We start from the raw sequence: 25,739 nt of genomic DNA, 5'->3' as shown, positions 1-25,739 counted from the left end.
CTGTTCACCTCTCCCCCAAGGGTGCTTTGTGCCCCTGGTACTGTCCAGGCCTCGGCTCTGTCCCTTTCTGTGCAGTGGGGGGGTTGGAATGGGAGCAGGACCCTTCCCATGCTGGGGGCAGCTGGGGCCTGTTGGTGGGAGCAGGGCCAGGGTACCAGACACGGCTAAGTTAGAGCGATGGGTATGGGGCAGGGTCTCTGCACTCCAGCACAGGGGGCAGGCAGGCGATGCCAGGGATGGGGCGTGGGGTACAGGCACAGAGCTTGTGTGTGGGGTAGCGGGCAGGGTCTCTGCACTCCAGCATGGGGCGGGTGGGCGATGCCAGGATGGGGCGTGAGGTACAGACACAGAGTTTGTGTGTGGGGTACCGGGCAGGGTCTCTGCTCTCCAGCACAGGGGGCAGGAGGGCCGTGCGGCGGATGGGGTGTGGGGTACCGGGCAGGGTCTCTGCTCTCCAGGATGGGGTATGGGGGCACAGACGCAGAGTTTGTGTGTGGGGTACCGGGCAGGGCCTCTGCTCTCCGGCACGGGGCAGGCGGGCAGTGCCAGGGACGGGGTGTGGGGTACTGGGCAGGGTCTCTGCTCTCCAGCACATGGGGCAGGCGGGCAGTGCCGCAGATGGGGCGTGGGGGTACAGGCACAGAGCTTGTGTGTGGGGTACCGGGCAGGGTCCCTGCTCTCCGGCACGGGGCAGGCGGGCAGTGCCAGGGATGGGGCGTGGGGGTACAGGCACAGAGCTTGTGTGTGGGGTACCGGGCAGGGTCTCTGCTCTCCGGCACGGGGCAGGCGGGCAGTGCCAGGGATGGGGCGTGGGGTACCGGGCAGGGCCTCTGCTCTCCGGCACGGGGCAGGCGGGCAGTGCCAGGGACGGGGTGTGGGGTACCGGGCAGGGTCTCTGCTCTCCGGCACAGGGCAGGCGGGCAGTGCCAGGGATGGGGCGTGGGGTACCGGGCAGGGCCTCTGCTCTCCGGCACGGGGCAGGCGGGCAGTGCCAGGGACGGGGTGTGGGGTACTGGGCAGGGTCTCTGCTCTCCGGCACGGGGCAGGCAGGCAGTGCCAGGGATGGGGCGTGGGGGTACAGGCACAGAGCTTGTGTGTGGGGTACCGGGCAGGGTCTCTGCTCTCCGGCACGGGGCAGGCGGGCAGTGCCAGGGATGGGGTGTGGGGTACCGGGCAGGGTCTCTGCTCTCCGGCACGGGGCAGGCGGGCAGTGCCAGGGATGGGGCGTGGGGTACCGGGCAGAGCCAGCAGGCAGGGGGCGGGGTCAAGGTAGGGGCGGGGCTCGGCGCCGTCACTCCCCCCGCCCGCCGAGCAGGAGCCCCTCTGCGCCAGGGGGCGGGGCCTGTGAGTGGGCGCGTGCCGGCCCCGCCCCCAGCGGCTGCGGTCTCCATGGTGACGGCGTCGGGCCATGGCGGAGCCGGCCGCGCTGCTGCTGCCCGGGGAGGCCGAGGCGCTGGTGCAGGCGCTGCGGAGCGGCCCGCTGCGGGGCACCGGGGACCAGGGGTCCGAGGCGGGGCTGCGGGGGGAGCCCTAGTCCCGGGGCGGGTCTCTGGGGGTGTGATGAGCGGGGGGGCCTCTGAGTGGGGGTGGGGGGTCACTGCGCAGGGCTGGCCGGGGCAGGGGGGCGGCACCTCCAGGGCGGGGGGGTCTCTGAGTGGGGGGGGGTGTCGCTGCGCAGGGCTGGCCAGGGCAGGGGGACGGCACCCCCAGGGCGGGGGGGTCTCTGAGCGGGGGGGATCGCTGCGCAGGGCTGGCCAGGGCAGGGGGACGGCACCCCCAGGGCGGGGGGGTCTCTGAGCGGGGGGGATCACTGCGCAGGGCTGGCCAGGGCCGGGGGACGGCACCCCCAGGGCCGGGGGGGGGGGGTGTCACTGCACAGGGCTGGCCGGGGCAGGGGGACAGCACCCCCAGGGCAATGGGGGTCTCTGAGTGGGGGGGGGGTCACTGCACAGGGCTGGCCGGGGCAGGGGGACGGCACCCCCAGGGCGGGGGGGGGTGTCGCTGCGCAGGGCTGGCCAGGGCAGGGGGACGGCACCCCCAGGGCGGGGGGGGGGGTCTCTGAGCAGGGGGGATCACTGCGCAGGGCTGGCCAGGGCCGGGGGACGGCACCCCCAGGGCAGGGGGGTCTCTGAGTGTGGGGGGGTGTCACTGCGCAGGGCTGGCCGGGGCAGGGGGACAGCACCCCCAGGGCCGGGGGGGGTCTCTGAGCGGGGGGGGGGGGTGTCACTGCACAGGGCTGGCCGGGGCAGGGGGACGGCACCCCCAGGGCAGGGGGGTCTCTGAGTGTGGGGGGGTGTCACTGCGCAGGGCTGGCCGGGGCACGGGGACAGCACCCCCAGGGCAATGGGGGTCTCTGAGTGGGGGGGGGTCACTGCACAGGGCTGGCCGGGGCAGGGGGACGGCACCCCCAGGGCGGGGGGGGTCTCTGAGTGGGGGCGGGTGTCGCTGCGCAGGGCTGGCCAGGGCAGGGGGACGGCACCCCCAGGGCGGGGGGGGGGGTCTCTGAGCGGGGGGGATCACTGCGCAGGGCTGGCCAGGGCAGGGGGACGGCACCCCCAGGGCCGGGGGGGGTCTCTGAGCGGGGGGGGGGGTGTCACTGCACAGGGCTGGCCGGGGTAGGGGGACGGCACCCCCAGGGCAAGGGGGGGTCTCTGAGTGCAGGGGATTGCTGGGCTGGCTCGGGTGGGGGCTGGGCTGTGCCATGGGGATGTGTTGTGTCCTGGGGGTGCCCCGCATCCTTGGGGTGGGCATGTCACTCTGCAAGGGCTGGCTGGGGCAGGCAGCTGTGATGAGTCTGGGGAGGGAGCATCCTGGGGCAGGGGGCATCTCTGAGGCAGGAGGGTGTCGTGCCACAGGGCTGGCTGGCTTGTGGGGAGGGTACAGGGTACCTACGTGCCATGGGGATGTGGACAATGACCCGCATGCTCTGCGCCCGATCCCTAGGTGGCTGCGGCAGCACGAGGCCATTGAGAAGCTGAACATTGAGGCCATCCTGAGCGCCTCGGCCAGCCAGGAACAGCTCCTTGTTGAGCTGCTGGTGAACTATGCCAAGGTGAGCACCGGGCAGGCAGCTGGGGGTAGGGGGGCAAGTGCCATGCCCCATGGGGACAGCAGCCAGTGGCTGAGACAGAGAAGGTAATCTTTGCAGGTCCCTTTACCCAGCTTCACTGGCCAAGCCTAGGCAACCTCACCTGCTTCCAATCCTAGTCCAGGGGGGCTCCTCTCGTTCTTGGGGGAAGCGACTCCACAGCATAAGTCACCTAAAACGTGTCCTGACACATAGCCCAGATTTTGTTTTGTCCAGATACTCTCTTTTGTACCAACCAAATCAAGGCTCTCCCTACTTGGCATCTGCAGCTTTCCAATATATGTAGTCAGTTCCGTCTGGGACGCTGTTCCCAGGACCTCAGTCGTTTAGAGCCACATTATGGAGTTATAGATTTTAAAACCAGAAGGAACCACTCTCATCATCTAGGCTGACGTCCCAAATAACACAGAGTTTTACCCAGTGATTCCTGCATCAACCTCATATGTCATAGTTGATTTAGCACTTATTTTGCAGAACGAGACAGCCAATCTTGAGTTGAAGACTTCAAGTGTTGGGCAAAATATGCATACCTTATTTTCTAGCCTAAATTGCTTACATGTTTGGCTCTTGTTCATTCCTCCCACTAACCCTCCTCCGTCCCCATACTCCTTCTGGTTTGTCTACATTTTGGGTATGGAGGACCCCAAACTGAATGGCGAATGCAGGTTTGGTTGTGCCAGAGAGAGACTTGCTAAACAAGGACGAGCTGTAAGATCATGGACTGCGTTTATCTCTGATGTAACCCTGACGTCAGTGGAGCTTACCTCCCATGCAAATTTGGTTTGTTAGAAACGTTGAAAGGACGGCGGCAGATACTGATTTCAGTAGTACGATGGTGAGACACATCAGAGTACCTCAATGAACAGGGCAACCAGACTGTCTGAGCATCTTCTTCTCTAGGACTACAACTGCACTTGGCTTCTCTCTTCATTTCTCTGGCCTGAAAGGTTTCACTCTGCATGCTTTTCTCCCCTTCCAGGTCCCTACTCTCATTGAGGAACTGATCTCTGTGGAGGTCTGGAAGCACAAGGTATTCCCCGTTCTGTGCCAGCTGGAGGATTTCAAGCCCAAAAGCACCTTTCCCATCTACTTGGTGGTGAGTACAGCAAGATCTTGCAGAAGACACTTGCAGTATTCAAGCGAACTGCCATGGTGTGGAATGTCCTGCAGAGTGACAACCTTGCCCGGTACCTCTGCTCCAACAGGCCTTCACATGACACCTTGTCTTTTAATAATGAACTGCATATAAGTCATTTTCGCAGCGAAAACTCATATGAAACACGAGTTCTGTGGGACAGTCACTGTTCACAAGGGCTGGAGGTTTCAGACAATGATTTAAGGATAAAATAATTTAGCCTTATTTACACAGGGCCATTCTTCTCAAGAATCCCAAAGAATTCTTTACACAGTGATCACTTCTCTACATGTCTAAAATGTAGCCATCCCTGTGGTGGAGCGTTGCAGCTGTGTAAGAGCACACATCGACGCTATGTAAGTTTAGGACAGGAAATGCGGAAGGATCTGCTATCTAGTTGCAAACTCAGTGGAAATTTTGGGAGCCAGCAGAATGCAAGCCCCTGGTCTAGTCTTTGGCCAGGGGTAACTAGCGTAACTGCTGCCCCTTTAAAAACAGGCACAGAACCTTGAATGACCGAAAGTTCTCAGGGCTGTGATTTCACATTTCATTCAGACTTTGAATACATATGGCCCTTTAGCATGGTGCTGAAAATCTCTTGCTTCTAAAAACTGAGAACCTGTCTTTTTCTGCTTTGAGTTTCATTGCCTTTAATAAGCAGAGCTCACAGGCGGGCATGCTGTTGTTTGACAGGAAGATGCAGCCTGCACGCAGCATGTAAGTGGAGGAAGGACAGTCCAGTCAGTTTTTTGGGATGCTAAGAAATCCTGCCACAGTCCTGTCCAACCTTGGCACTTCAGCTGGATCCACTAGCTAATGCTGGATCGGGGAACTCTCCTAGGAATTTTGCTAGCAGTAGACAATAATAGGTTATCTAGCCCCATACTGTAGCTGTGATAGCAGTCAAAGATGTAGAATATCCTTCCATACCATGTATAAAGTAGTGCTGAGCTCAGGCATCTTTACAGCAACATCTCCAGCCATCTGATGAGACCACTTGGGTTAGAATCTCTCAGATATGGTCAGCCCGGTTGCTTGCTGCCCCTTGGGGCTTTTTATGCAGCCACAACCTCCTGGGCAGTGACTGGGTTGAGAGTGGGGGCAAAGCAGTGTTGACAAACATACAAATATCACTTTTCACAAACACAGACTTACTAGCTCACAAGGCTTTTAAATAACAGCAGACAAGCAAAAGAAACAACAACAAAAAAGACAAGAAGAAAGTGCAAAACAACAACAGAAAATGTGGAAATAGCAGAGGTGCTGAAGGACTTCTTTGTTTCAGTTTTCACCAAGAAGGTTGGTCGTGATTGCGTGCCTAAAATAGTGAATGCTGGAGAAAAGGTGGCGGGTTCAGAAGTTAAAATAAGAAAAGAACAAGTTAAACATTATTTAGAAAAGTTAGATGTCTTCACATCACCAGGGCCTGGCGAAATGCATCCTAGCATATTCAAGGAGCTGAATGAGGAGGTTTCTGAGCCATTAGATGTCACCTTTGAAAAGTCATAGAAGACAGAAGCAATTCCAGAAGACTGAAAAAGGGCAAATCTAGTGCCCATCTAGAAAAAGGGAAATAATTACAACCCAGGAAGTTACAGACCAGTCAGCTTATCTTCTGTTCCAGGAAAGATAATAGGGCAAAATAATTCAGGAATCCATCTGCAAACATCTGGAAGACAATAAGGTGATAGATACAGAATGGATTTGTCAAGAACAAATCATGTCAAACTAACCTGATAGCTTTCTTTCAAGTGTAGGGATAAAGGAAAAGCAGTAGACGAGGTCTACCTACACTGTAGTAAAGCATTTGATACAGTCACACATAATCTTCTTATCAATAAACTAGGGAAATACAACATAGATGGGGCTGATGTAAGGTGAGTGCATTACTGGTTGGATAACCATTCTCAAAGAGTGGTTATTAATGGCTCACACTCATGCTGGAAGGGCATTACAAGCAGGGTTCCATAGGGACCAGTTCTGGGCCTGGTTCTGTTCAATATCTTTATCAGCAATTTAGATAATGGCATAGAGAGTACACTTATCAAATTTGTCAAAACAAACAAGCAGTCCAGTAGCACTTTAAAGACTAACTAAATAATTTATTAGGTGATGAGCTTTCGTGGGACAGACCCACTTCTTCAGACCATAGCCATACCAGAACAGACTCAATATTTAAGGCACAGAGAACCAAAAATAGTAATCAAGGTTGACAAATCAGAAAAAATTATTATCAAGGTGAGCAAATCAGAGAGCAGAGGGACAGAAAGGGGCGGGGAGTCAAGAATTAGGTAAAGCAAAGTATGTAAAAGAGCCCCTATAATGAGCTAGAAAATTGCTGTCCAGTTCAAACCACGTGTTAATGTGTTGAATTTGATACCAAGCTGGGAACGGTTGTCAGTGCTTTGGAGGATAGGGTCAGAATTTGAAATGATCTGGACAAACTGGTTGAAAGGGTCTGAGGCATACACGATGAAATTCACCAAGGACAAATGCAAAGTATTCCACTTTCAGAGGAACAATCAGTTTTGCACACACAAAATGGGAAGTGACTGTCTAGGAAGGAGAACTGTGCTAAGAGATCTAAGGGTCATACTGGACCACAAGCTAAATGTAAGTCAACAGTGTGATGCTATTGCACAAAAAAAACAACCAAACATTCTGGGGTGTATTAACAGGAGTGTTATAAGCAAGACATGAGATTTCTTCCACTTTATTCTTTGCTGATTAGGCCTCAAGTGACACATTGAGTCCAGGTTTGAGCATTACACTTCAGGAAGGCTCCAGAGAAAACTGGAGAAGACCCAGAGAAGAGCAATAAAATTAATTAAAGGCCTAAGAAAATGTGACCAATGAGGGACGATTGAAAGAACAGGGTGTGTTTAGTTTGGGGGGAAAAAGACTTAGAGGGGACATAACAACTTTCAAGTACCTAAAAGGGTATCACAAGGAAGTGAGAGAAAAAATATTAATCCTTAACCTCTAACGACAGGACAAGAAGCAGTGGGCCTCAATTGCAGCAAGGGAGGTACAGAGTGGACATTAAGAACTTCCTAACTGTCAGAGTGGTTAAACACTGGATTAAATTGCTTAGAGGGGTTGTGGAATTTCCCTCATTGGAAATATGAAAGAGCCAGTTAAATAAACATCTGTCAGGAATGATCTATATGGTACTTGATCCTGCTGTGAGGGCAGAAAACTGGACTCGATGACCCTTAAGGTCCTCCCAGTGCTAGTGTTCTATGATTCTATGAAACTACATTGTTTTTCTGCTCTGTTTAGATCTGGTACAACTATAGTGCTTTTATTATTGAGTCGGTCCTAAACACCTACATCAATAAAGTACAGTGATTTGGACACGTAGGTCCATATTTATTTGATTTTCCTAACATTAATGAAGTATTTTAGAAACAATTGCCAGAGCCACCAATAATTTCTTGTGAACCCCACTGGATGATTGGAAAGTGGTGGCCCTTTGCTGCTTTAAGAATTTCACTGAAAGGTCTTCACTGGCCCTTTTGGTGGTGGGACTGATCTCAGTAGCACAAGACACACCTAACTCGTGTCCTGCTAGTGAAGCTAGGAATAACTGCTCTAGCATGTTTAATAGTAACAGAGAGGAACCACGAAAGCTCACCTAGTAAACTATTTTGCTAGTCTTTAAAGTGCTACTTGACTGCTTTTTGCTTTGCTCTAGCATGTGCCAGAACTAGAGTGTATCATTGACATGATAAACTTGCAGACTGCTGTGATACAGAGGTTCAGACTCTGGCTCTCCGCGGGAGTCCTCCCGCCTACGCTCAGATGATGACGGAGCATTGCTTGCTGGAACCTGTCGTTTCCACAGGCCATGTATCTGTATTAAAGATGAGCCGGGCTGAGGACTCTGTGGTTTGCATTTGCCTCGCCAGCGGGCTTTTGTTGGGGGCTACCTCAGTTACAAGCTGGATGCATATTCCCTGGGCACTGTAAATAATATTCCTCTGACCTTTGCTCTTTCTCCCCACATTCCCTCAGCTGCACCATGAAGCTTCTATTGTCAACCTCCTGGAGACAGTGTTTTTTCACAAGGTAAGAGTTGAATTCAAATGGGATTTCCCGAAAAGCTCAAAGAGAGGGGTGCTTGGTGGAGTGGACCGATCATGGGAGTAGATGCCAGACCTGTGATGAAGGGTGAATTTTCTGTAGTATTTGTGTGAGTAGTATGCGTGCCTCAGTTTCCCCTATATTTTGCCTGGCTGCTTGGGGAAGAGGAAAGGACTCGGTGCATTGTCAGGGCTGGTTAAGGGAGAGAAGTGGATGTGTGTTGCTTCACTGTCTGAGACCTGAATGGGCCATTAAAAAAGAACTGATAGGCTGATTCCATAGTCATCAGGATAGTGACATCTAGCAACCTGCATCCCAGAGGGAGTTGGATTTCCCCACCTCACAACACAGAAGCTAGGCCAGGACCCCAGCTCCAGAAGAAAGAACTGGAAGGTGTGAGGAGGGGGGATGAAGTGTTGGCTTCTGGAAAGACTCAGGACTCTCACGTGGAAACTGACCACGGAGGTCAGACTGCGGGGGAGACCCAGAACCTGAACATGGATTCACTATAGCTTAGCGGGGGCCTGTACTTACCAAAAGGGCCTATACTTTAACTTTCATTTCCCTGAGGACTTCCAGACACTGCGTGCCAAGTGACCTGGAAATGGTTACCTTGTTTTCAAAAGCCTGCTTGTGTCGTTGTAAATACTCCCTGAGCATATTGTGCCCTCAGGGTGTACAGTAGGACTCTGACTTGGCTGGAGTCACCGCACAGGTTCAATCCCTCCTGCCTCTTGAACCTGCCACCTTAGGGGTTAAAGCCATGTGCTGTACCACATGAGCTAAAAGTCAGCTGGCTCTTAGCTAAGGCTGTAGCGCAGACTTCCCTTGCCCTTGTCAGTGGTCTTAGTGCACCTGGGTTACACATCAATCCCGAGGCAGTAGAGAGTAGGGAAGTACAGAATTAATGCAACTTGAACAACCAAGACACTGGCCCACATTTCTGTGTTCAGCCTGAAGCCTTTAGGTAGATCTCAGTCAATCCTTCAGCACTCTGCCACCTTCCTGTTGTGTAGGAGATCTGCGAATCAGCTGAGGACACCATTCTGGACTTGATTGATTATTGCCATCGGAAACTGACCCTGCTAGCAGCTCGGGGCGCCAATGGGGAGATTCCAACCCAAACAAAGCTTCTCCCCCAGGACCTGGCCAATGCATCATCAATGCAGGTGGGTTGAAAGTTCAGATTTTCAACTTCCAGCACATCTAGCTGAAGTTTTAACTGCAAAGGCTCTTGTATTCAAAGCCCAATGAACAAGCCCACTCTAGCTGGACATCCTTCAGCATGAGCCTGGTGCTGGCACTGCTCTGTTTATGGGTGAGTTGTTTTTACTGGTGGCTCATGAGGAGCTGAGACAGTGTGAGCTTTTCTACTCTGTCCTACCAGTGTGCTTCAACTTTAACCTTATGAAACGATCTTTTGGAGTGAGAGGGCTGTTCAGTTTCTATGAACCACTGAGTGTTTTTGACCTCTCCGCTAAGAATAGGAATGAGGGAACCAGTCAGTATTAATTGTAGTGGTGGGTTTTCTTTTTTTTTAGATCTCTGGGGGTTTCCACTTGAAACTGGCCTAAGGTTCATTTCACATGGGCCTTCCAACTCCCAGGGTACTGTAGCAACCCAGCCTCTGCTGGCCTAGGTCAGTTTTGAACCAGCAAGCTAAGGAGAAGAAGGACATATTCAACCTCCTGAACCAACCCTGGTTCTGGGTGTGATGGTGGTGTTGGTCCCGATCTCATTGCTTTTTCAGCTGCTTTTTTTGGCATGAGACAGCATTGCGCATTTGGGATTTTCTTCTCGACTCTTAAAATTCTTCTCTGTAGGTAAGGTACCCGTCAGAGTGTTTTGGTGAAATGGATTTAAAAGGAGACACAGTTGCCTCAGTGGTAGTCTCAGGAATTGCACTCACCCTGTGGCCTCCTGCCCAAACTTATACTCCGTTTTCCAAAGTGGAGAGGAAGTCATGGGGCTCCTGAGAACAGGGAGGATGTATTCCAGGAAATGTTTTCCTGCTGGGCATTTTTGTTAACTCTTGGGCTTGGTCCAAGAAAGAATCACAGTTCTAGCTACTGCAGTATTGAAAACTACTTACCCTGGGTGGGTCCTAAGACAAGGATAGACTACAGTGGCCTGCTTGTTGTGTTCCCTCAAGTTTTTCTTACCCCCCTGAGTGGAATGAATTTTATTATGTGCACCAATGTGGAATGGCTGTGCAACATGGAATGGGTGTGCGACACGGGGGGTGTGACACGGAGGGGCTGTGTGACATGGAGTGGGTGTGCGAGATGGAGGGGTTGTGTGACATGTCACCTCCATAGTCGTGCACATAACAAATTCATTTGGCAGGTGTGGGGCCAAGGGGTTCTGAGTGTGTGATGAGGCTCAAGCCTGCAGCAGAGAATTGAGGCGCGGGGGTGTGGGCTCTGGTGTGGGGCTGGTGGTGAGGGGCTCAGGGCAGGGAGGGGGTTAGAGAGCCAGGGCTCCATGTGGGGTGTGCAGGCTCAGGTCTGGAGCCCAGGATATGGGGTTTTGGGTGCAGGAGGTGGCTCCAAGGTGGGGGGCCTCAGCATGGGGCAGAGGGTTGAGTTTGGGCTTACCTAGGGAGCTCCTGGCCAGCAGCACTAAGGTAGGCTGCCTGAGACCTGCCTGTCCTGGGACACTGCACTGTGCCCTGACTCCTGGGGGAGGCAGGGGGGCACTTGAGGTTCTGCAGTATGCGGAGCCCCACGTTCCCTCAGCCTAGCATCCAGACCTGCAGTGCTGGCTGCTTTCCTGCTGGCCCCAGCACAGAGCTGGCCCAGTTGCAAGAGCTCCCTGCTGAGGCCAGTGGGGAGGGAGGGTGGTGCCCCCCACCACCTCTGGCAGCTTCAGGGCTTGGAGAGCACCCTCTGTCCCTGCTGCAGCGCTGAGCCCCTGCGCAGGGTTTAATGGGATACTGCACAGCCAGGCAGCTTAGTGGGAGCTTAAGTCGGTACCTTCGGCACACGGCCCATGAAGGTGATCTGCTGGCAGGGTATGAGCCGTTTTGTTTACATTAACCTTCCACAGGCCTGGCCCCCTGCAGCTCCCCGTGGCCGTGGTTTGCCGTTTCCAGCAGTGGTGAACCACAGCCACTGGGAGCAGAGAGGGGCCGAGCCTGCGCATGGCCAGCGTGAACTACACGTCGCGTGGGCCGTCGCAGGTTTCCCTGCTGGGCCACGTGCCGAAGGCTGCCGACCCCGATCTGATCTGACCTGTGTCACGCAGACCAGAGAACTTCCCCTGCGTCGTTCCCGTCTGAATGAGTGGCTTTGTTAGGAAAAGATCCGCCCTGTTTGCTCAGGCCCTGTCCAGTCTCTGCTAGCTTTCCCCACCGCCCCCCTGCTGTGTGACAGCGCTAAACCAGCAGTCTTGCTCTCTTTCCCCAAGGGAGCCAATTATCGTTTGTATTGCCATAGCTCCTGGGCTCCCTAGTCCTGGCCCAGAACCCTCGTGTGGTTGGTAGCTCCTTGGGGAAGTAACAGTACCTATGTCAGTGTAATGCAAGGCACACCAGATGGCTACAAGGCGAGTCAGGGAGCTTCTTTAATTGGACCAGCTTCTGGTGGTACAAGAGACATGCTTGCGAGCTACACAGCTCTTCAGGGTCTGAGGAAGGGCTCTGTGGAGCTGGAAAGTGTGTCTCCAGGGTAGCTGACAGCCACCGCAGGCCCTGTGGGGAAAGTGGGGGGACGCTGGCTCTGCACCCCGAAAGGGGCGGACCAAGGGCAGAAGGGAGAGGCCAAGGGCATTCAGCCCTCAGGACCACCCAGACTGCAGCACTGCCACTTGCCTCCACTCCCTCACAGCTGCACGCAGCTGGAGCAGCGCGGCCCCAGCACTTCAGAGGGGCCCAGCATGCTTGCTGTTCCGGCTCCCTCCCTCCCTCCCTGTTCCCCAGACCTATCCCGCTCCCTGGCAGGCCCCTCCCACACACTGAACCCCTCATTTTTGGCCTAACCCCAGATCTTGGGGGGGGTCACAAAATCTACTTATCCCACAACCCCAAAAGAGTTGGTCCTCCCTGCCTCCTCTCCCCTAGCCCCCATCTCCGGCCATGGGGCTGGAGCGCCAGGGGAGTGAGGTGTCTCTCTTGGGGGCCACATCAGTGAGGGTTGGGGGGTTATTTGGACTGAGGGGTTGCCACTCACTTGTGTGGCTCCCAGTTGCTTTTTCCGTAGATCAGTGGCCCTCAGTTCGAAAGAGGTTTCCTTCCCCTGCTATAAATGAAGACAACGTTGAAACTTTTGTTTTCAGACATATAAATTAAAAAAATATGTTATTTAAAATGAAGTTTGGTAAACTAGCATGGTAAAGTTAAAGCGCTGAATCTGTGTAATTATTTAGATTTTGATTGTTCCTGATGATGATTTCCTTTCTGACCAGTTGTATATGTTCCTTTATGTTATAGCTCCAGAAGCCTAATATGAGTCATGTAGCATTTAAGGTATTTAGAGGTACACGAAGGCATTTTGTCATCATGGCTGGGTGGCTGGTAGTCCATGGAAACGTTCGTATGGAACGGGGTGAGCCATGGGCCGAACAGTTTGCTTATCAGTGCCCTATTGCGATTGACTCCGATTCTTACCACCCCAAGAACTTTAAGGCCAAAAGGGACTGTCGTGGTCATCTAATCTGACCTCCTGCATGCTGCCAGGCACAGAACCTCACCCACTCCTCTCATGGATCCCTAACCTTTGGCTGATGTACTGACGTCCTCAAGTAATGATTTAAAGACATCAACCTGCAGAGACTCCACCAGTTTAGTTACATTAGTTTCAGAGTGAGCCAGGCCCCATGCTGCAGAGGAATGTGAAAACCCCCCATGATCTCTGCCAGGCTGGCTCAGGGAAAGACTCCATCCCAACCCCAAATATGGTCATCCGTTAGAACATAAGCATGTGGAGAAGCTGCAGCAGCCAGGCAGCAGGAAGGAGTTCTCTATAGCAACTCAGAGCCCTCCCTACCCAGTGTCCTGTCTCTGGCCATTGAAAATATTTGTGGCTAGCAATTGTAGATTGGCTACTTGCCCTTGTGGGCAGTCCCATCATCCCCTCCCCTCCAGTTGTTCATCGAACTCGCTCTTGAAACCATTTAGGGTGTTTGCCCCCACTTGGAAGGCTGTTCTAGCACGTTACTCCTTTGAAGTGAAGTAGGCATCCTTCAGTCTGCACAGACTATGGATCGCGCCCTTTAAAGTTTCAATTGAGGACTTCATTTACCGCGTCTGTTGTGACTATGAAGACCCACACGAGAGTGACAGTCCTTGCTGCATCTCTTGCAGATGTAGCGGGTGTCTGGCAAGTCCTTATTGTGCTTTCTGTGTACTCGCTTCTTCTCTGCTAGCTGTCTGATCTTCAACTCGCCTTCTGAAGGCCCTTGTGTAACCCCTGCCTCCATCTGCTGCAGTCGTCTGCTAGTTCTTCCCAGTTCTCCAGCTCGATGTCTACCTCTCTGAGGTCTCTCTTGCAGACATCTTTGTAGCGCAACTGGGGGCGTCTGGGAGGTCTCTTGCCAGAGGCCAGCCCACCATACAGGATGTCTTTTGGAATCCTTCCATCATTCATCCTGTGGACGTGGCCAAGCCAGCGGAGCCGACGCTGCCTGAGGAGGGTGTGCATGGTTGGGATTCCAGCTTGCTCGAGGACGGCGGTGTTGGTCACTCTGTCCTTCCACGATATTCCAAGGATGCACCTGAGGCAGCGCAAGTGGAAGACGTTCAGCCTCTTTTCCTGGCGGGCGTACAGGGTCCAAGTCTCGCTGCCATAAAGGAGGGTGCTGAGGATGTTACTCCTTTGATGGAGAGAAATCTTTGCCAAATTTCAACCCCAGACTTTGTGATGGCTAATTTATGTCCACCCACTCACCCTAACATTTGTGCCTGCCTGTGAGGGGAGACTCCGGACATGGGTCCATGAAACCAGAGTTCACAGAAGGTATTTAGGGAAGGAGATATCTGGAGCTGGGGCCATGTTAATGTAAGGGTCTCCCCAGTGGTGGATCAGGACAGTTACTCCTTGCCTGGGCGCTTGTGAGAGTCTGTACTTTCACCCCTGTAGGAACTGCAGAAGCAGGCCGAGGTGATGGAGTTTGAGATCTCACTGAAGGCCCTTGCTGTGCTGCGTTTCATCACTGATCAGGCAGACAGGTAAGCAGCTGGCTTGCAGGTGAATCTGGAGATAAGCTCATGGCACTGCTCTGCTGCCGTGTGAGTCCTCCTGCGCTCAGGGACTGGGAGCCTCAGTTCTCCTGCTAGTGCCCTGGTGTCTGGATCCCACTGGCTGGAGTAACTGGATGTGCAGATCGTGGCACTAATTGCGGTGCGTGCTTCCTCCTGCTCTCGGCAGCTGGCCCTGGGAATGCAGCTGGCTCTCAGAGTGAATCTTGCTGGGCATTTGGCGTGTGGTGCCACCCTAGCACCTGAAAGTATCAAACCTACACCAGCATGGGAGGCGGGCATAAGGGCAAAGGGAGGCGATGCCTCCCCCAAGTCTTAGTGCTCATCCTCTTCCCTTTTTCTGTCCCTATTCTGACCCATCCTAAAGGCTCCCACTGTAGGCTGCTCAGCTTGGAGACTGGCAACCTTCCCCTCAAAGTGGATCTACTAATTTAAGAGTGAAAAGCCATCCAGCTTGCCAGACCTGCTGGCATAACATTGAACCTGTGAAACAGCCATTTTAGGAGTAATAAAAGCGTTTAACACGCATGTGCCAACCCTATTTACTGACAAAAACCAGTTGTGCATCCCTGTGTCTACAGAACCTTAATTTAAAATTTCCTTCAAATATTTCATTAACTTGTGGCTGAAGTTTATAAAATCACATCTTGAAAAATCCCTGGCATTGACATTTAGATGCACAATCAGAATATTCAGCTTTAACCTTAATTGCTTCGATCTTCAGGCATATCGCTGACTTTTAAATAAAAAACCACTCTTCTCTAAAATACACATTTGAATTTTATTTTCTGTAGTATAGAAACTCACTTCCAAAGTCTTCCAGTTCTTTCTATCCATCCCTACTCCCCTTTCACCCTCTTACAGGGACAACATGCCTTTGCTTCCAGATAGCTGGACAAATGCGTTTCCCTTTTACTTCTGACTATTTGATTGACTAGTTTTAAAAGAATCCTCCACCAAAATCAGTACCTTCCTAAGATATAAAATCCTTTGATGTGCCTAAAATCTGTGGAAATGTATTTCCACATAAACCTACCATTAAATTTCCTAAACGTGTCTGGGTAGGAAAATCACACACACAAATTAGCCTTCCCTTTTTCAAAAACAAACTGTGTAATGAACACACTCCACTTCTCAGACTGGTTCATTTAGAACAATCTCTGTGCTTCCGTGAGTTTAAGTCTGTAGTGATCTGGGATGATTAAGAAGGTTTCACAGCTCCATTTTCTTTAAAAAGAGTTTTTAGAAGAGTGCGCTTTTTCCGATGTGGTTTGCCATATTTGGGTTCAGGGACGGGCTAGGATGGGTGGGCAGAGAGAAAAGGGAAACAATGGGGAGGGGACAGGGTCTGGGAGGAGGGGCAGTGGGGCGGGCGGTGGCGCACAGGCTGGGGAGCTTGCCTCCTCAACCAGCAGCTTCACCCGTCTCCCAATACACCAGGGCCTGGATCTGGCTGTGCCATTGACTGGCTGTGTGGATCCCGGTCTTCATGCCTCGGTGTATAAATCCTGCCATGCGAAGGGGCTGGGTGGGTGGCTCCCAGCATCAGTGTCCTGGTGTGGGATCAGGCTGTTCCCAACGGCTGCCCCTATGGATTTCACCCCTGGCCTGGCTGTGAGTTTTTTGGTCATTTCTTGCCTGGAGCTTTGGGGCCATTGTAGCTGCTCTTCCATTCCTTCAACTGGTGTGTTCACTAGTTCCTCCCGTGTTTGTCTCCAGTTTGCCACTGAGTGCCCTGACACGGATGCTTAATACTCATAACCTGCCCTGTCTCCTGGTAGAGCTGTTGGAGCATTGTCCATGGAGCCACCGCGAATCAGGTATGACTCAGGCGATCATATCCTGGTGTCCCTGGGGCTGTAGCATTTTTTACCTGGTACTCCAGCTGGTACAGGTGGTTCCAACAGCAGGAGAAATAGCTGAAAGTTCCTCCCTAGGTTCAGTTCTCACTCTCCAGCTTGCACCTGGTTTGCCATCTGGCTTTCCCATCTCCGTCCCTGCCCCTCCAGCTACATGGGACAACTTCCTGCATGTGGTGATCTGTGCCCATTGGCCTCGCTCTTGAGCAGACTCCACTCAACTGGGAATGCAGAGCTGCACTTTCACGAGTGGTCTCTGCTTGTGGCTGTCTGGGAACCCAATCTGGCAGCTGCCAGGCTGATGTCCGCAGTGCAGTAAAAGAGCATGACACAATGCTAATGCCTCTGCCAGCTCCCTTCGCCCACCTCGTCCGGCCCTGCAGGGAGTCCTCACACTCTGCAAGCTGCACCAGGAACTGCATCAGAAGGCCAGTTTATCAGCCTGCTCCTCCATGGCATCTGTGCCCTCTTCCCACCCCTGCTGTCTGCGCTGAGCCCTCACCCAAACGGGAGTTCCAGGCCACCTCAAACTGCATTCTCACACAGTGGGTCAGATGAGTGGTGGCAGCGCTAGCCTGGTTCCAGAACCAGGCGGGCTGGTCCACGCTAGCACTCCAGGGGTTCAGCCACAACTGAGTGTCAGCATGGTGATTAACATGGGCTGACGCCTGTGTAGGCAGCACCCCGGCTACACAACACGTCCTGGGAGTTGCAAGAAAAGGTCGGTCAAAGTGGGGTGCATGGGATCCCTGCAGTGTGCCCGGGTCTCTGGCCAGGAGCCTGTCGCAGATGGACTTGCCGGGCTGTGCTCAAAGAGCAAAGCCAGATGCTCAGCCTCAGTGGTGGTGAGGCCACAGGACGTATCCTGAAAGTAAAGCAGCGTCATGCCGCTGGGGTCTGCAGCACAGCAGGGGATTCCCCGGGGAACTGGGAGAGCTGGAGCTTAAGGCTGGTCCTGTGGATTCAGACCAGGCGGAAGGCTGAGAAAAGCATTGCTGACCCCCATGCACACATGGAGGGGGTCCCTCTATGGCCTTCTCCCAACAGCCCGGCAGCCTTTCCTCCTGCCCTGGTGTGTGTGGAACGTACAGGTTATAAAGCCATGGGATCTGTTCACCTCTTGTAGGCCCTTAACTAGCCCCATCAGCGGCCTCTGAGCATCTTACAGCCTCTGAAGGTCCTCCTCACACGGCACTGGGAGGTGGCTGGTAGCCTCACGTTACTGAGGTACAGAGGCATTAAGTGACTCGCCCAGGGTCGCACTGTTTGTGCTGGAGTAGAGAATTGAATGTAGGGCTGAGTTCTCGCTGGCACCCTAACCCCTAGGCCCTCTTTCCTCTGGTATAGAATCCTAGAACACGGGAACGGGAAGGGACCTCGAGAGGTCATCAAGTCCAGTCCCCTGCCGTCACGGCAGCACCATGCGCCATCTAGATCCGTGGTGTCCAACGCGCTAGCCATATGTGGCTGCTGGGCTGGTTGAGTGTGGCTAGTTGGCATGAACAGTAAATCTATTTTCCGATTTATGTGGCTAGTTCACTTCAGAACCGGTTGGACACCGTGGATCTAAATCATCCCTGATAGATGCCTACTTAACCTGCTCTGAAGTATCCCCAAGCATGGAGAGTCCACAACCTCCCAAAGCAATTTATTCCAGTACTTAACGATCCTAACAGGAAGTTTTTCCTGCTGTCCAACATAAACCTCCCCTGCTGCAATTTAAGCCCATTGCTTTTCATCCTCTTATCTGAGCTTAAGGAGAACAATTTTTCTCCCTTCTCTCTTGGTCTCACCCCCTCTGACTGACTGTCTCTCTCAGGCAAGCTAAAGAAGTTTGAGAATGGAGCGTGGCACGTGGTACCTCCTGAAGACCACGTGAAGATGACCAAGCTGGATGGGCAGGTGTGGATTGCCCTCTATAACCTCCTCCTGAGCCCAGAATGCCAGCGGAAGTACCACTTGGACGGTTTCAACAAGAGCCAGCTGCTGAAGGTACAAGGCTCGAGCACGTGTTGCCAGCGTGGTGCCGAGGTGCGGGGAGGAACAGGGCCTTCCCACGAGCAGAGCGACCCTCTGGCCTTCACTTTCCAGATGTGCCAGGTGGGCATTTTCTTGCTGAAACCCATGTCGCAAGCTGGGAAATGCCACGTTGTCCGTTCCCCAGTGGCGTCTGCTCGTGCCAGTCGAGCTGAGAGGCCCGTGCCCCAGCGACGGGCCTGAACGAGCTCCTGGCCAATCTGCAGCGTAACGGGGCAGAGAGGGGCATGGAGCTGCCAGGCCAGGCCTGAGACCTGGGAAACTCACTTTGCTGCCGCAGTTCTGTGGAGCCACAGGCTGAGCCGTCCCATCCAAAGAACAAGGTGGGGCGGCTGCCGCAGGCCCCGTGGCTTGAGGGCTGCTATGGGTGGGAGAGGGGAGCATTAGGGGGTGCAGGGGAGGTAGCAGGGGGTCACCCCCCACGCACTTGCCATGCAGCGCGAACGGCAGCCTACTCTACTCTGCTGCAGCCTTCCTGCCCACGGGGCCCTGCTTCTCCGTGCTCGTGGGAAGCGGCCTCCACGCCCAGCTGCCCGCAGAGGAGCCAGGCTCCGTGGGCCGGAAGGGCACCATGCGGCAGAGCAGAGCAGGCTGCTGCTCATGTCACCTGCGTGGTGAGAGGCCAAGGGAAGGTGCCACCCTGGCTCTGCTGCCATCCGCCACTGCGCCCTGGCCCAGGTAATCCCTGGTCAGCCTGGTGGGGGAGGTGCAAGGGGGCAGGGTGGGGCTGCTCAGGGGAGGGGTGGTGCATGCTGGGAGGGGTGCCCAGGCCGGGGGGGTTGCCCACAGCTTTGCCAACACGCCTCAGTCCTGTCCTGCAGCCCGGAGCTCCCCACACAGCTCTGCCGGTCCCTCTCAGTGCCCCCCATGGCACTTCCTGCCTTCCAGGGCTGCCGGCTTTTGACACCGCTTCACACATGGATTTGCTGGTGAGCATGGACCCCTTCTGATTCTAGCCCTTAGGATGTTAACCCTTCCTTCCCTACTCGCACTCTGCTCAGCGGGGCCTTGCCGAGCTGGCAGGTGGCCACCTGGCCGCTTCTCCAGCAGCTTGTTTTTAACCAGTGGATTATTTCTTGGGCTTGTTCTTCTCTCCCTCCGTTCACCCGCCTCTCTCCTGCTCTGCATTTAGCTCCGTGCATTCCTGACTGATGTCCTCATTGACCAGTTGCCAAATCTGATGGAGATGCAGAGATTTCTGAGCCACCTCGCAGTGACAGAGCCTGTTCCCCCCAAAAAGGACCTCATCCTGGAGCAGGTATTTCCGGCACCGTCCCTCTCCCCAGGCCAGTCTGTCTCCTCCATTCCAGCTGCACGAGGCTGCTGTCTTGTGGGGAGCATTCCATAACCCCGTCTCCCGCTGCCAAAGGCTGGGTGTATTCCCTCTGCTTGGGGGGCAGGGGTGTGACGAGAGAGGGCACATGCCCTGGCGCTGCACCTGTACTTTCCACTCTTGTGCTCCTGGCCCCCTGGGCCTCTGCTCTACCAACTGCCCTCCCCCAAGGGGCTGGCTTCCCACCTGCCAGATGGGCAGCAGAGACGCAGGGAGCTTGCCCTGGAGTCAGGCCATGGTGATTTGAGAGCAAAGCTGGAGTCACCGGAGCCCCCAGGTGCAATTCAATATGATGGAGAGGGAGGGTGGCTCAGTGCTTAGGGCACTGCCTTAGCCAGTTCAATTCCCTCTCTGCCGCAGCGCCCCTGCGTGACCCTGGGTAAATCACACAGCCGCTCTGTGCCTCGGTTCCTCCTCTGTACAATGGTGATCATTGCCCTGCCCCCAAGGGGGGTGAGTGAGGTCGCACACGCTGGAGAATGTGGGGTGCACAGCTACCAAGGCGGTGACAGCCACATCAGCACCGTGCCTGTCGCTCCTTCTCCTCGGCGCGGCACTGGGAGGGGAGTCTGGCACAGGCTCTGGCTTTCGCCAGCGCCGCTCTCCACACCCTGCTCCAGCAGCAGCCGCCTTTGCTTCGTGCTACAGCCTCGGCTGAGCCGGGAGCCGGGCAGGAGGGGGTTATCGACAGCATCAGACTGGCTCTCTAGCACAGGGTGCACTAGTGGAGGGAGAGACAGCAGCTGCTTCCCGGCACCAATTAACCCTTTGTTTGCCACGCCCCTCCATTTCCACTCCATGCACAGTAGGACCAGCAGAAGGGTTGGTTTTCAGGTCCTATTCAAGCAACTCAATTGTGAGTACCTTGGTATGAACATTACGTTGCCCTTGAATCCTCAGGAAGTGGGAGTTGAAGGGCTCCTGAGGGACAGGGTCCTTGGCTGTGCAGCGTTAAGCATGTGTCAGTTGTGTTACATCCTCAAATGCTTTTACAGAGCACTTCAGAAGTGGCAGGGAGAGAGGGAAGCCGGGAGGCGTGTGCTGGGGAGAAGGCAGGTGCATTCAGGTGGAAGTTGCAAAGAGATGGGAAAGTAGAGGCTCTTCCAGGTGGCAGGAACTGCAGAGGCGAAGGCTCTTGTACCCCGAGTGGAAGTGTTGTGTGGAGAGTTGGAGGAGGCTATTGATGAGTGGAGGAAAGGGACAGGGAGGAGGGAGAGAGACATGGCACTTTAAGTCAGCTGGAGGGGTTTAATAACTGCATGGTTCTGACCTGATCGTGATTAGGCTGAGGATGGCGTCCTGTGTGTGGGGCAGCGTCATGCTGCAGAGGATGGGGTCCAGAGGGCTGAAAGGCTGGAGTGGAGAAAGGCTCGTGGGCAGCCAAGCAGCCAGGGGTGACGACTTTGGCAAGGAGTGAGTGAAGGCACCTTGGGAGTCACTCTCCACCAGTGTTCCCTAGAAGTGCTTGGGCGGCCGCCCAGGAGAGAGTTGGATGCCACCCAGCTGGTTGGCAGAGCTCCCACAGCCGGCAGCCTGTGTTTCTATGGTGGTGCACAGCTGCACATGCCTCAGTGCATGTAACACAATTTATTCCTCACATGGGTGGGAAAAAAAGGTAGCGGGAATCGTGCTCACCGCTCCCCCCTCTGGCTGGCTCAGAGCGAGGTGGCAATAAGGGGCTGGGCTGACAGCCATTGCTCTGGAGGGTTGTGTCTGGCACACCCGTCAATCTCCTTTCGGCTTGCAACCCTAGCCTCGTGCATGCAACTGGAATTCAGCATCCTGAGTGGGCTGGGGGAAGCCAGCAGCAGTCACACATCCGGCCCAATGAACTCACCCGCTGTCACTGGGCCAGGCAATGACGAAAAAGGCTTTTTTTTTTCCACTGGTTGCGTCTCAGAGAGCCGTCCGCCTCTCGCCATCTCGGCTTGGCTGGTTTACCCCCCAGGGACAGCAGCTCCTTTGAAGCCACGGCTTTTCTTCCGCAGCCTGAGCCCCGGGCCCTGTTCTTGGCTGGCATTTGCTCCTCTCCACCGAAAGGCTCCTCTCCAGGCGTTTGCTCAGAGAAACGATGAGTGGAACGAGTTCTCAGGTCAGGGAGGAGACCCAAGCCCCCTCGAGCACTCCTCCCAGTGCAGCTGGTACAGGTCCCAGCAGGGCCTCTTCCTGCCCCCTCCCCCAGCTGAGAGGATAGAGCTGAGGCACTGCTGGAGAGGCTGCCCAAGGCTTAGAGAGGCACAGCTGGTTTCACTGGCCCTTGTCACCCTGTCAGCCAGGGCATCCGGAGGGATCACGTCTTCCTTTCACTCCCTACACGCACACGGACTTGTGTACCTGCAGCGCTCATCTGCCTGCACCTCACACACAAATGGGTGCGTGCGCACATACCCAGCTCTGTCACATCTTCCTTTACTGCCTACCCACACACGCGCACATGCAGCCTGGCCGCCTCTTCCCTCACCCCACACGTGCCCTGCTCCCTGCTCTCGTGTGAGGCTGTCTTCCTCACCCAGCACAGGGCCCCCAGACAGAAGCGGAGACAAACAGCCCCTTGTTCCTCTGATACAGCAGGAAAGTTTTGAGCATGAGCTTTCGTGAGCACAGACTCACTTCATCAGATGCTGGTCTTGGAAATCTGCAGGGCCTGCAGATTTCCAAGACCAGCATCTGATGAAGTGAGTCTGTGCTCACGAAAGCTCATGCTCAGAACTTTTCTGTTAGTCTATAAGGTGCCACAGGCCCCTTCATTGCTGTTACAGATCCAGACTAACACGGCTGCCCCTCCCATACTTGACACAGCAGAGCAGGGCTTCCACTGAACTGCCCTGCTCCCTGCATATCCTGCCCCAGATTCACCCTGTTTATAAGGCTCCTTTGGCTGGCCTGCCAGGTTCCCGTCATCAGGGACCGCATTGTCAGAGAGAACTCGGGGAAGTGGCAGGCGATCGCCAAGCATCAGGTGAAGCACATGTTCAGCCCCTCAGAGGATGAATTGAAACACCTGGCTCGCCGGTAAGAACCCCCGCATCAGCCCTTGTGTGGGCGACAGCCCTGGGCTCCCTCCTGCTGGAGAACCTCTTTGCAAGGCCAGTCCCATTTCCATGACACTGCCAGCTACAGGAAGCCCAGCACAGCTGTCAAGCCAATGGTTGTGGGCTGACAGCTGGGAGGCCTGAGATATTGAGCGTGGCAGTAATCCTAGCCTGGGGCTGAAGGTCCCTTTGGAGGGTGGGATAGGAGGGGCAGTAAGGTCAGAGCCCGAGGCTCCGCCCTGTGCTGGAAGGTGCCTCAGGACAAACTCCACCTTCCACATCCTTTGTCTCCTGCTTTCTCCCCCGACCAGGTGGGCGCAGACATACAACCTGGCCGTGATGGAGGCTCTTGTCGCAGAGAAACCCAAGTGCGGGCTGTGCGGCTCGGAGGCGACAAAGCGCTGCTCTCGCTGCCAGAACGAGTGGTACTGCAGACGGTAACGAGGCAGCGCGAGGAATGGTCGGGCTGAGCTCCCTGCTGCCCTGGGGGCTTAGCTGGCGTCTTGCCTGTCTCTGGGGAACAGCTGGTGCGAGAGGCCTCCCGTGGGACCTGGCCACACCCGTGACAGGACTTGGGCCTGTCTATGGAGCACGCGGTGCTCACTCTTACCTGAATGGCGTGGGTCTAGCAGCACTGGCTGGTCTCTGCGCCCCTCCTGCTGAGGGTGCGTTACCCCCAGCGCTGCAGCCACATGACTGCCAGGGGGTTTGCAAATGGTGCATGAATTCCCAGCCCCAAGCCTCTGATCAGCAGCGCTGGAACTGTGAGCGGAGCTGCTCCTGCCCAACAGGGCATCTCCCCTGGGGTCAGTTACGTCGCAGGCTGGAGCAGGAGCAGCCTTTCCATACCCCCGTCTACGAAGAGCCCAGTGAATTTTGTGCTGGGGCTGGGCTGAGCCCAGAGTCCTTCGTCACAGCAAAAGCAGCACACGGTTTCCCCACGGGGCCTTTCTCCAGCAAATGTGCTTCACCTTAGACCTTGGGGAACCCCTGAGCTGGGAGTTCAGGGTCCTCTGCCTCTCTCCGGGCACTTGACCCCTGCACCAGACCCCTGCTTTGTCTGAAACGGCCACTGAGCCGGAGTAGGTGGCTACCGTTTTTGTCACGGGCTGGCCTTATCTGAAACGGTGCCCTAAAGGCGAAGGCCACCACAGCCCATCCCGGCCCCCAGCCTGGTTCCCTATTTGATCCTTCCTACCACTGCTCTCCATCCGCTTCTCCTTGGCAGGGAGTGCCAGGTGCAGCACTGGCAGAAGCACAAGAAAGCTTGCAACCTGATGGCTGATGCCCTGAAGAAAATAAACGAGGACCTGAAAGTGCAGCCGTAACGCAGAACCAGAGGGGCTTCTCCTGCAACCTGAGAGCAAAGGCCCCCCGTTAGAACTGGAGACAGACAGCCCCTTGTTCATCTCATGCTGCAGACCGGGGCTCCGCTACATACGGCCTCAGCGGAACAGCTGTCTCGCGAGGATGCCCAGGGCGCCGCCGCCGCCAGGCGAGAAGGGATCAGATCCAGTGGCTCGGAGAACCCCCAGAAGTCCAGTTCTCGTTCCTGGGGCTTGCCCGAGTCGTGCTCTCAGCTTCCCCTCCCTCCGCTAGCCCGGGCCCAGTGCGCCACTGCCGCTTCCTGCTGTGTGGCGGTGAACACTGCAGCAATGCACAGCCTGCTCCAGAGCCCAGCCTCGCAGCCAAAGACGGGAGGCCCAGATCCATTATCAGCGGCTCAGTGGGAGCAGCAGCCACTGCTCACCCTCTCCGCAGCTCGGAAACCTGCCTGCTGCGACGGGCAACCCTGCTCCCATCTGACCCCTTCTTACTTGGGATAGGGCTGCTCCTGACCTCCGCGACTTGCTGTGCTAAGCAGCTTTCTCCCGGGCGGCTGCCCCAAGGCACCCTGCCCAGCGCAGGTGCCGTCTACAGACAGGCAGCAAGCGGTGATCCCGCCGCTCAGCCCCAGCACCACCGTGGCAGCTGGCCAGCCAGGAGCTAACCCCCGGCCTGCTGCTCTCACTCCCTGCAGCTGGGAATGCCCCCCGGGTCTTAAGGAAAGAGCATGTTCTGCTCAGGGCCAGCAGCAGCCCCAGGGCTGCTGGGTCTTCCACCATCTCTGTCTAGATTAGTCTCCAGTAAATGGGTTGAACCGCTAACCACCCTGTTCTCATTCGTCTCCCTTCTGCAGCACTGCAGCACTCGCCCTGGCAATAACGAAGCCACTTCCTCCCTTATTTCCGGCACCGTCCTACTGGGGCGGATTGTATAAACCCCTCTCAGCCAGCTGTGAGTTTACAAGGTCTCTGCTGGTGCTCAGATGCTGCTCAGGGCCAGATAGGCAGGGAGGGAACTGCCCAGATGGTGATGTCTGTTGTGCCGTCCTCATGTAGGTGCTCAGTTCTACGGCAGGCTCACAGCGCCTTGCAGTGCAGGCTGGCGGGGGGCAGGGAAAGGATGTGGTTAAGACAGAGACTTCAGTTTTTGGCGGCTCGTTGTTTCACGGCTGACAACATAATGTGCCTCGGTGGCCACCAAGGGACTTGTGTCCCGCTGTGGGGTTTTCGCTGCTCTCTGCATTGCAGTGAGACATGAACTTAACCATCAGCTCCTCCACCCAGCCAGAAAGCAGCCAAGTCACTAGTAGCTTGGGTCAGCCCTGGTCATCCAAAGCTGCCTTCTGATCAGAAGGCCTGGAATCAGCCCCCACACAGCTCGTCTTCAGCCCCATTTGGTATTGGTCGGGCCCCTGGCACCCACTGCAGCTAAGCTTGTCGGTTCCCTGGCTGTTTGGGTCATCCTATGCGGCATCCTAGCTCCTCTGGTGAGCCAGAATCCTGCCAGCTCAGCCCCGTTAACGCCCATCTCTGAATGCAGGTGGCGCGGTTGTGGCTGTGTAGAGGTGAGTACACTGAGGTAGCATATTAACAGAGAGGAAGCCGTGCTAGTCTATACACTATCAAAACAAAAAGCAGTCCAGTAGCA

General features: G+C 55.2%; 1 protein-coding gene across 1 annotated transcript; it reads left to right on the top strand.

Annotated features, from left to right (window-relative positions):
- Positions 1-1,408: 1,408 nt before the first annotated feature.
- ZMYND10 (zinc finger MYND-type containing 10) lies at positions 1,409-25,739 on the top strand. Its single transcript, XM_075005879.1, has 12 exons — positions 1,409-1,487; positions 2,856-3,052; positions 4,068-4,184; positions 8,241-8,294; positions 9,326-9,478; positions 14,387-14,475; positions 16,225-16,325; positions 18,184-18,356; positions 19,534-19,659; positions 22,625-22,746; positions 23,078-23,203; positions 23,995-25,739. Exons 1-12 carry the CDS (start codon positions 1,409-1,411, stop codon positions 24,092-24,094), a joined length of 1,437 nt encoding a protein of 478 aa, XP_074861980.1. The 3' UTR covers positions 24,095-25,739.

Source organism: Carettochelys insculpta, chromosome 11 (genome assembly GCF_033958435.1).
Source record: "Carettochelys insculpta isolate YL-2023 chromosome 11, ASM3395843v1, whole genome shotgun sequence".
NCBI lineage: Eukaryota > Metazoa > Chordata > Testudines > Carettochelyidae > Carettochelys > Carettochelys insculpta.
This window is presented reverse-complemented; position numbering and strand designations above follow the sequence as displayed.

Coding starts and splice junctions, on each gene's coding strand:
- ZMYND10 (XM_075005879.1), top strand. CDS start 1,409: ATGGCGGAGCCGGCCGCGCTGCTGCTGCCCGGGGAGGCCGAGGCGCTG. Junction 3,053..4,067: donor TGCTGGTGAACTATGCCAAG/GTGAGCACCGGG, acceptor CTCCCCTTCCAG/GTCCCTACTCTCATTGAGGA. Junction 8,295..9,325: donor AGACAGTGTTTTTTCACAAG/GTAAGAGTTGAA, acceptor CCTGTTGTGTAG/GAGATCTGCGAATCAGCTGA.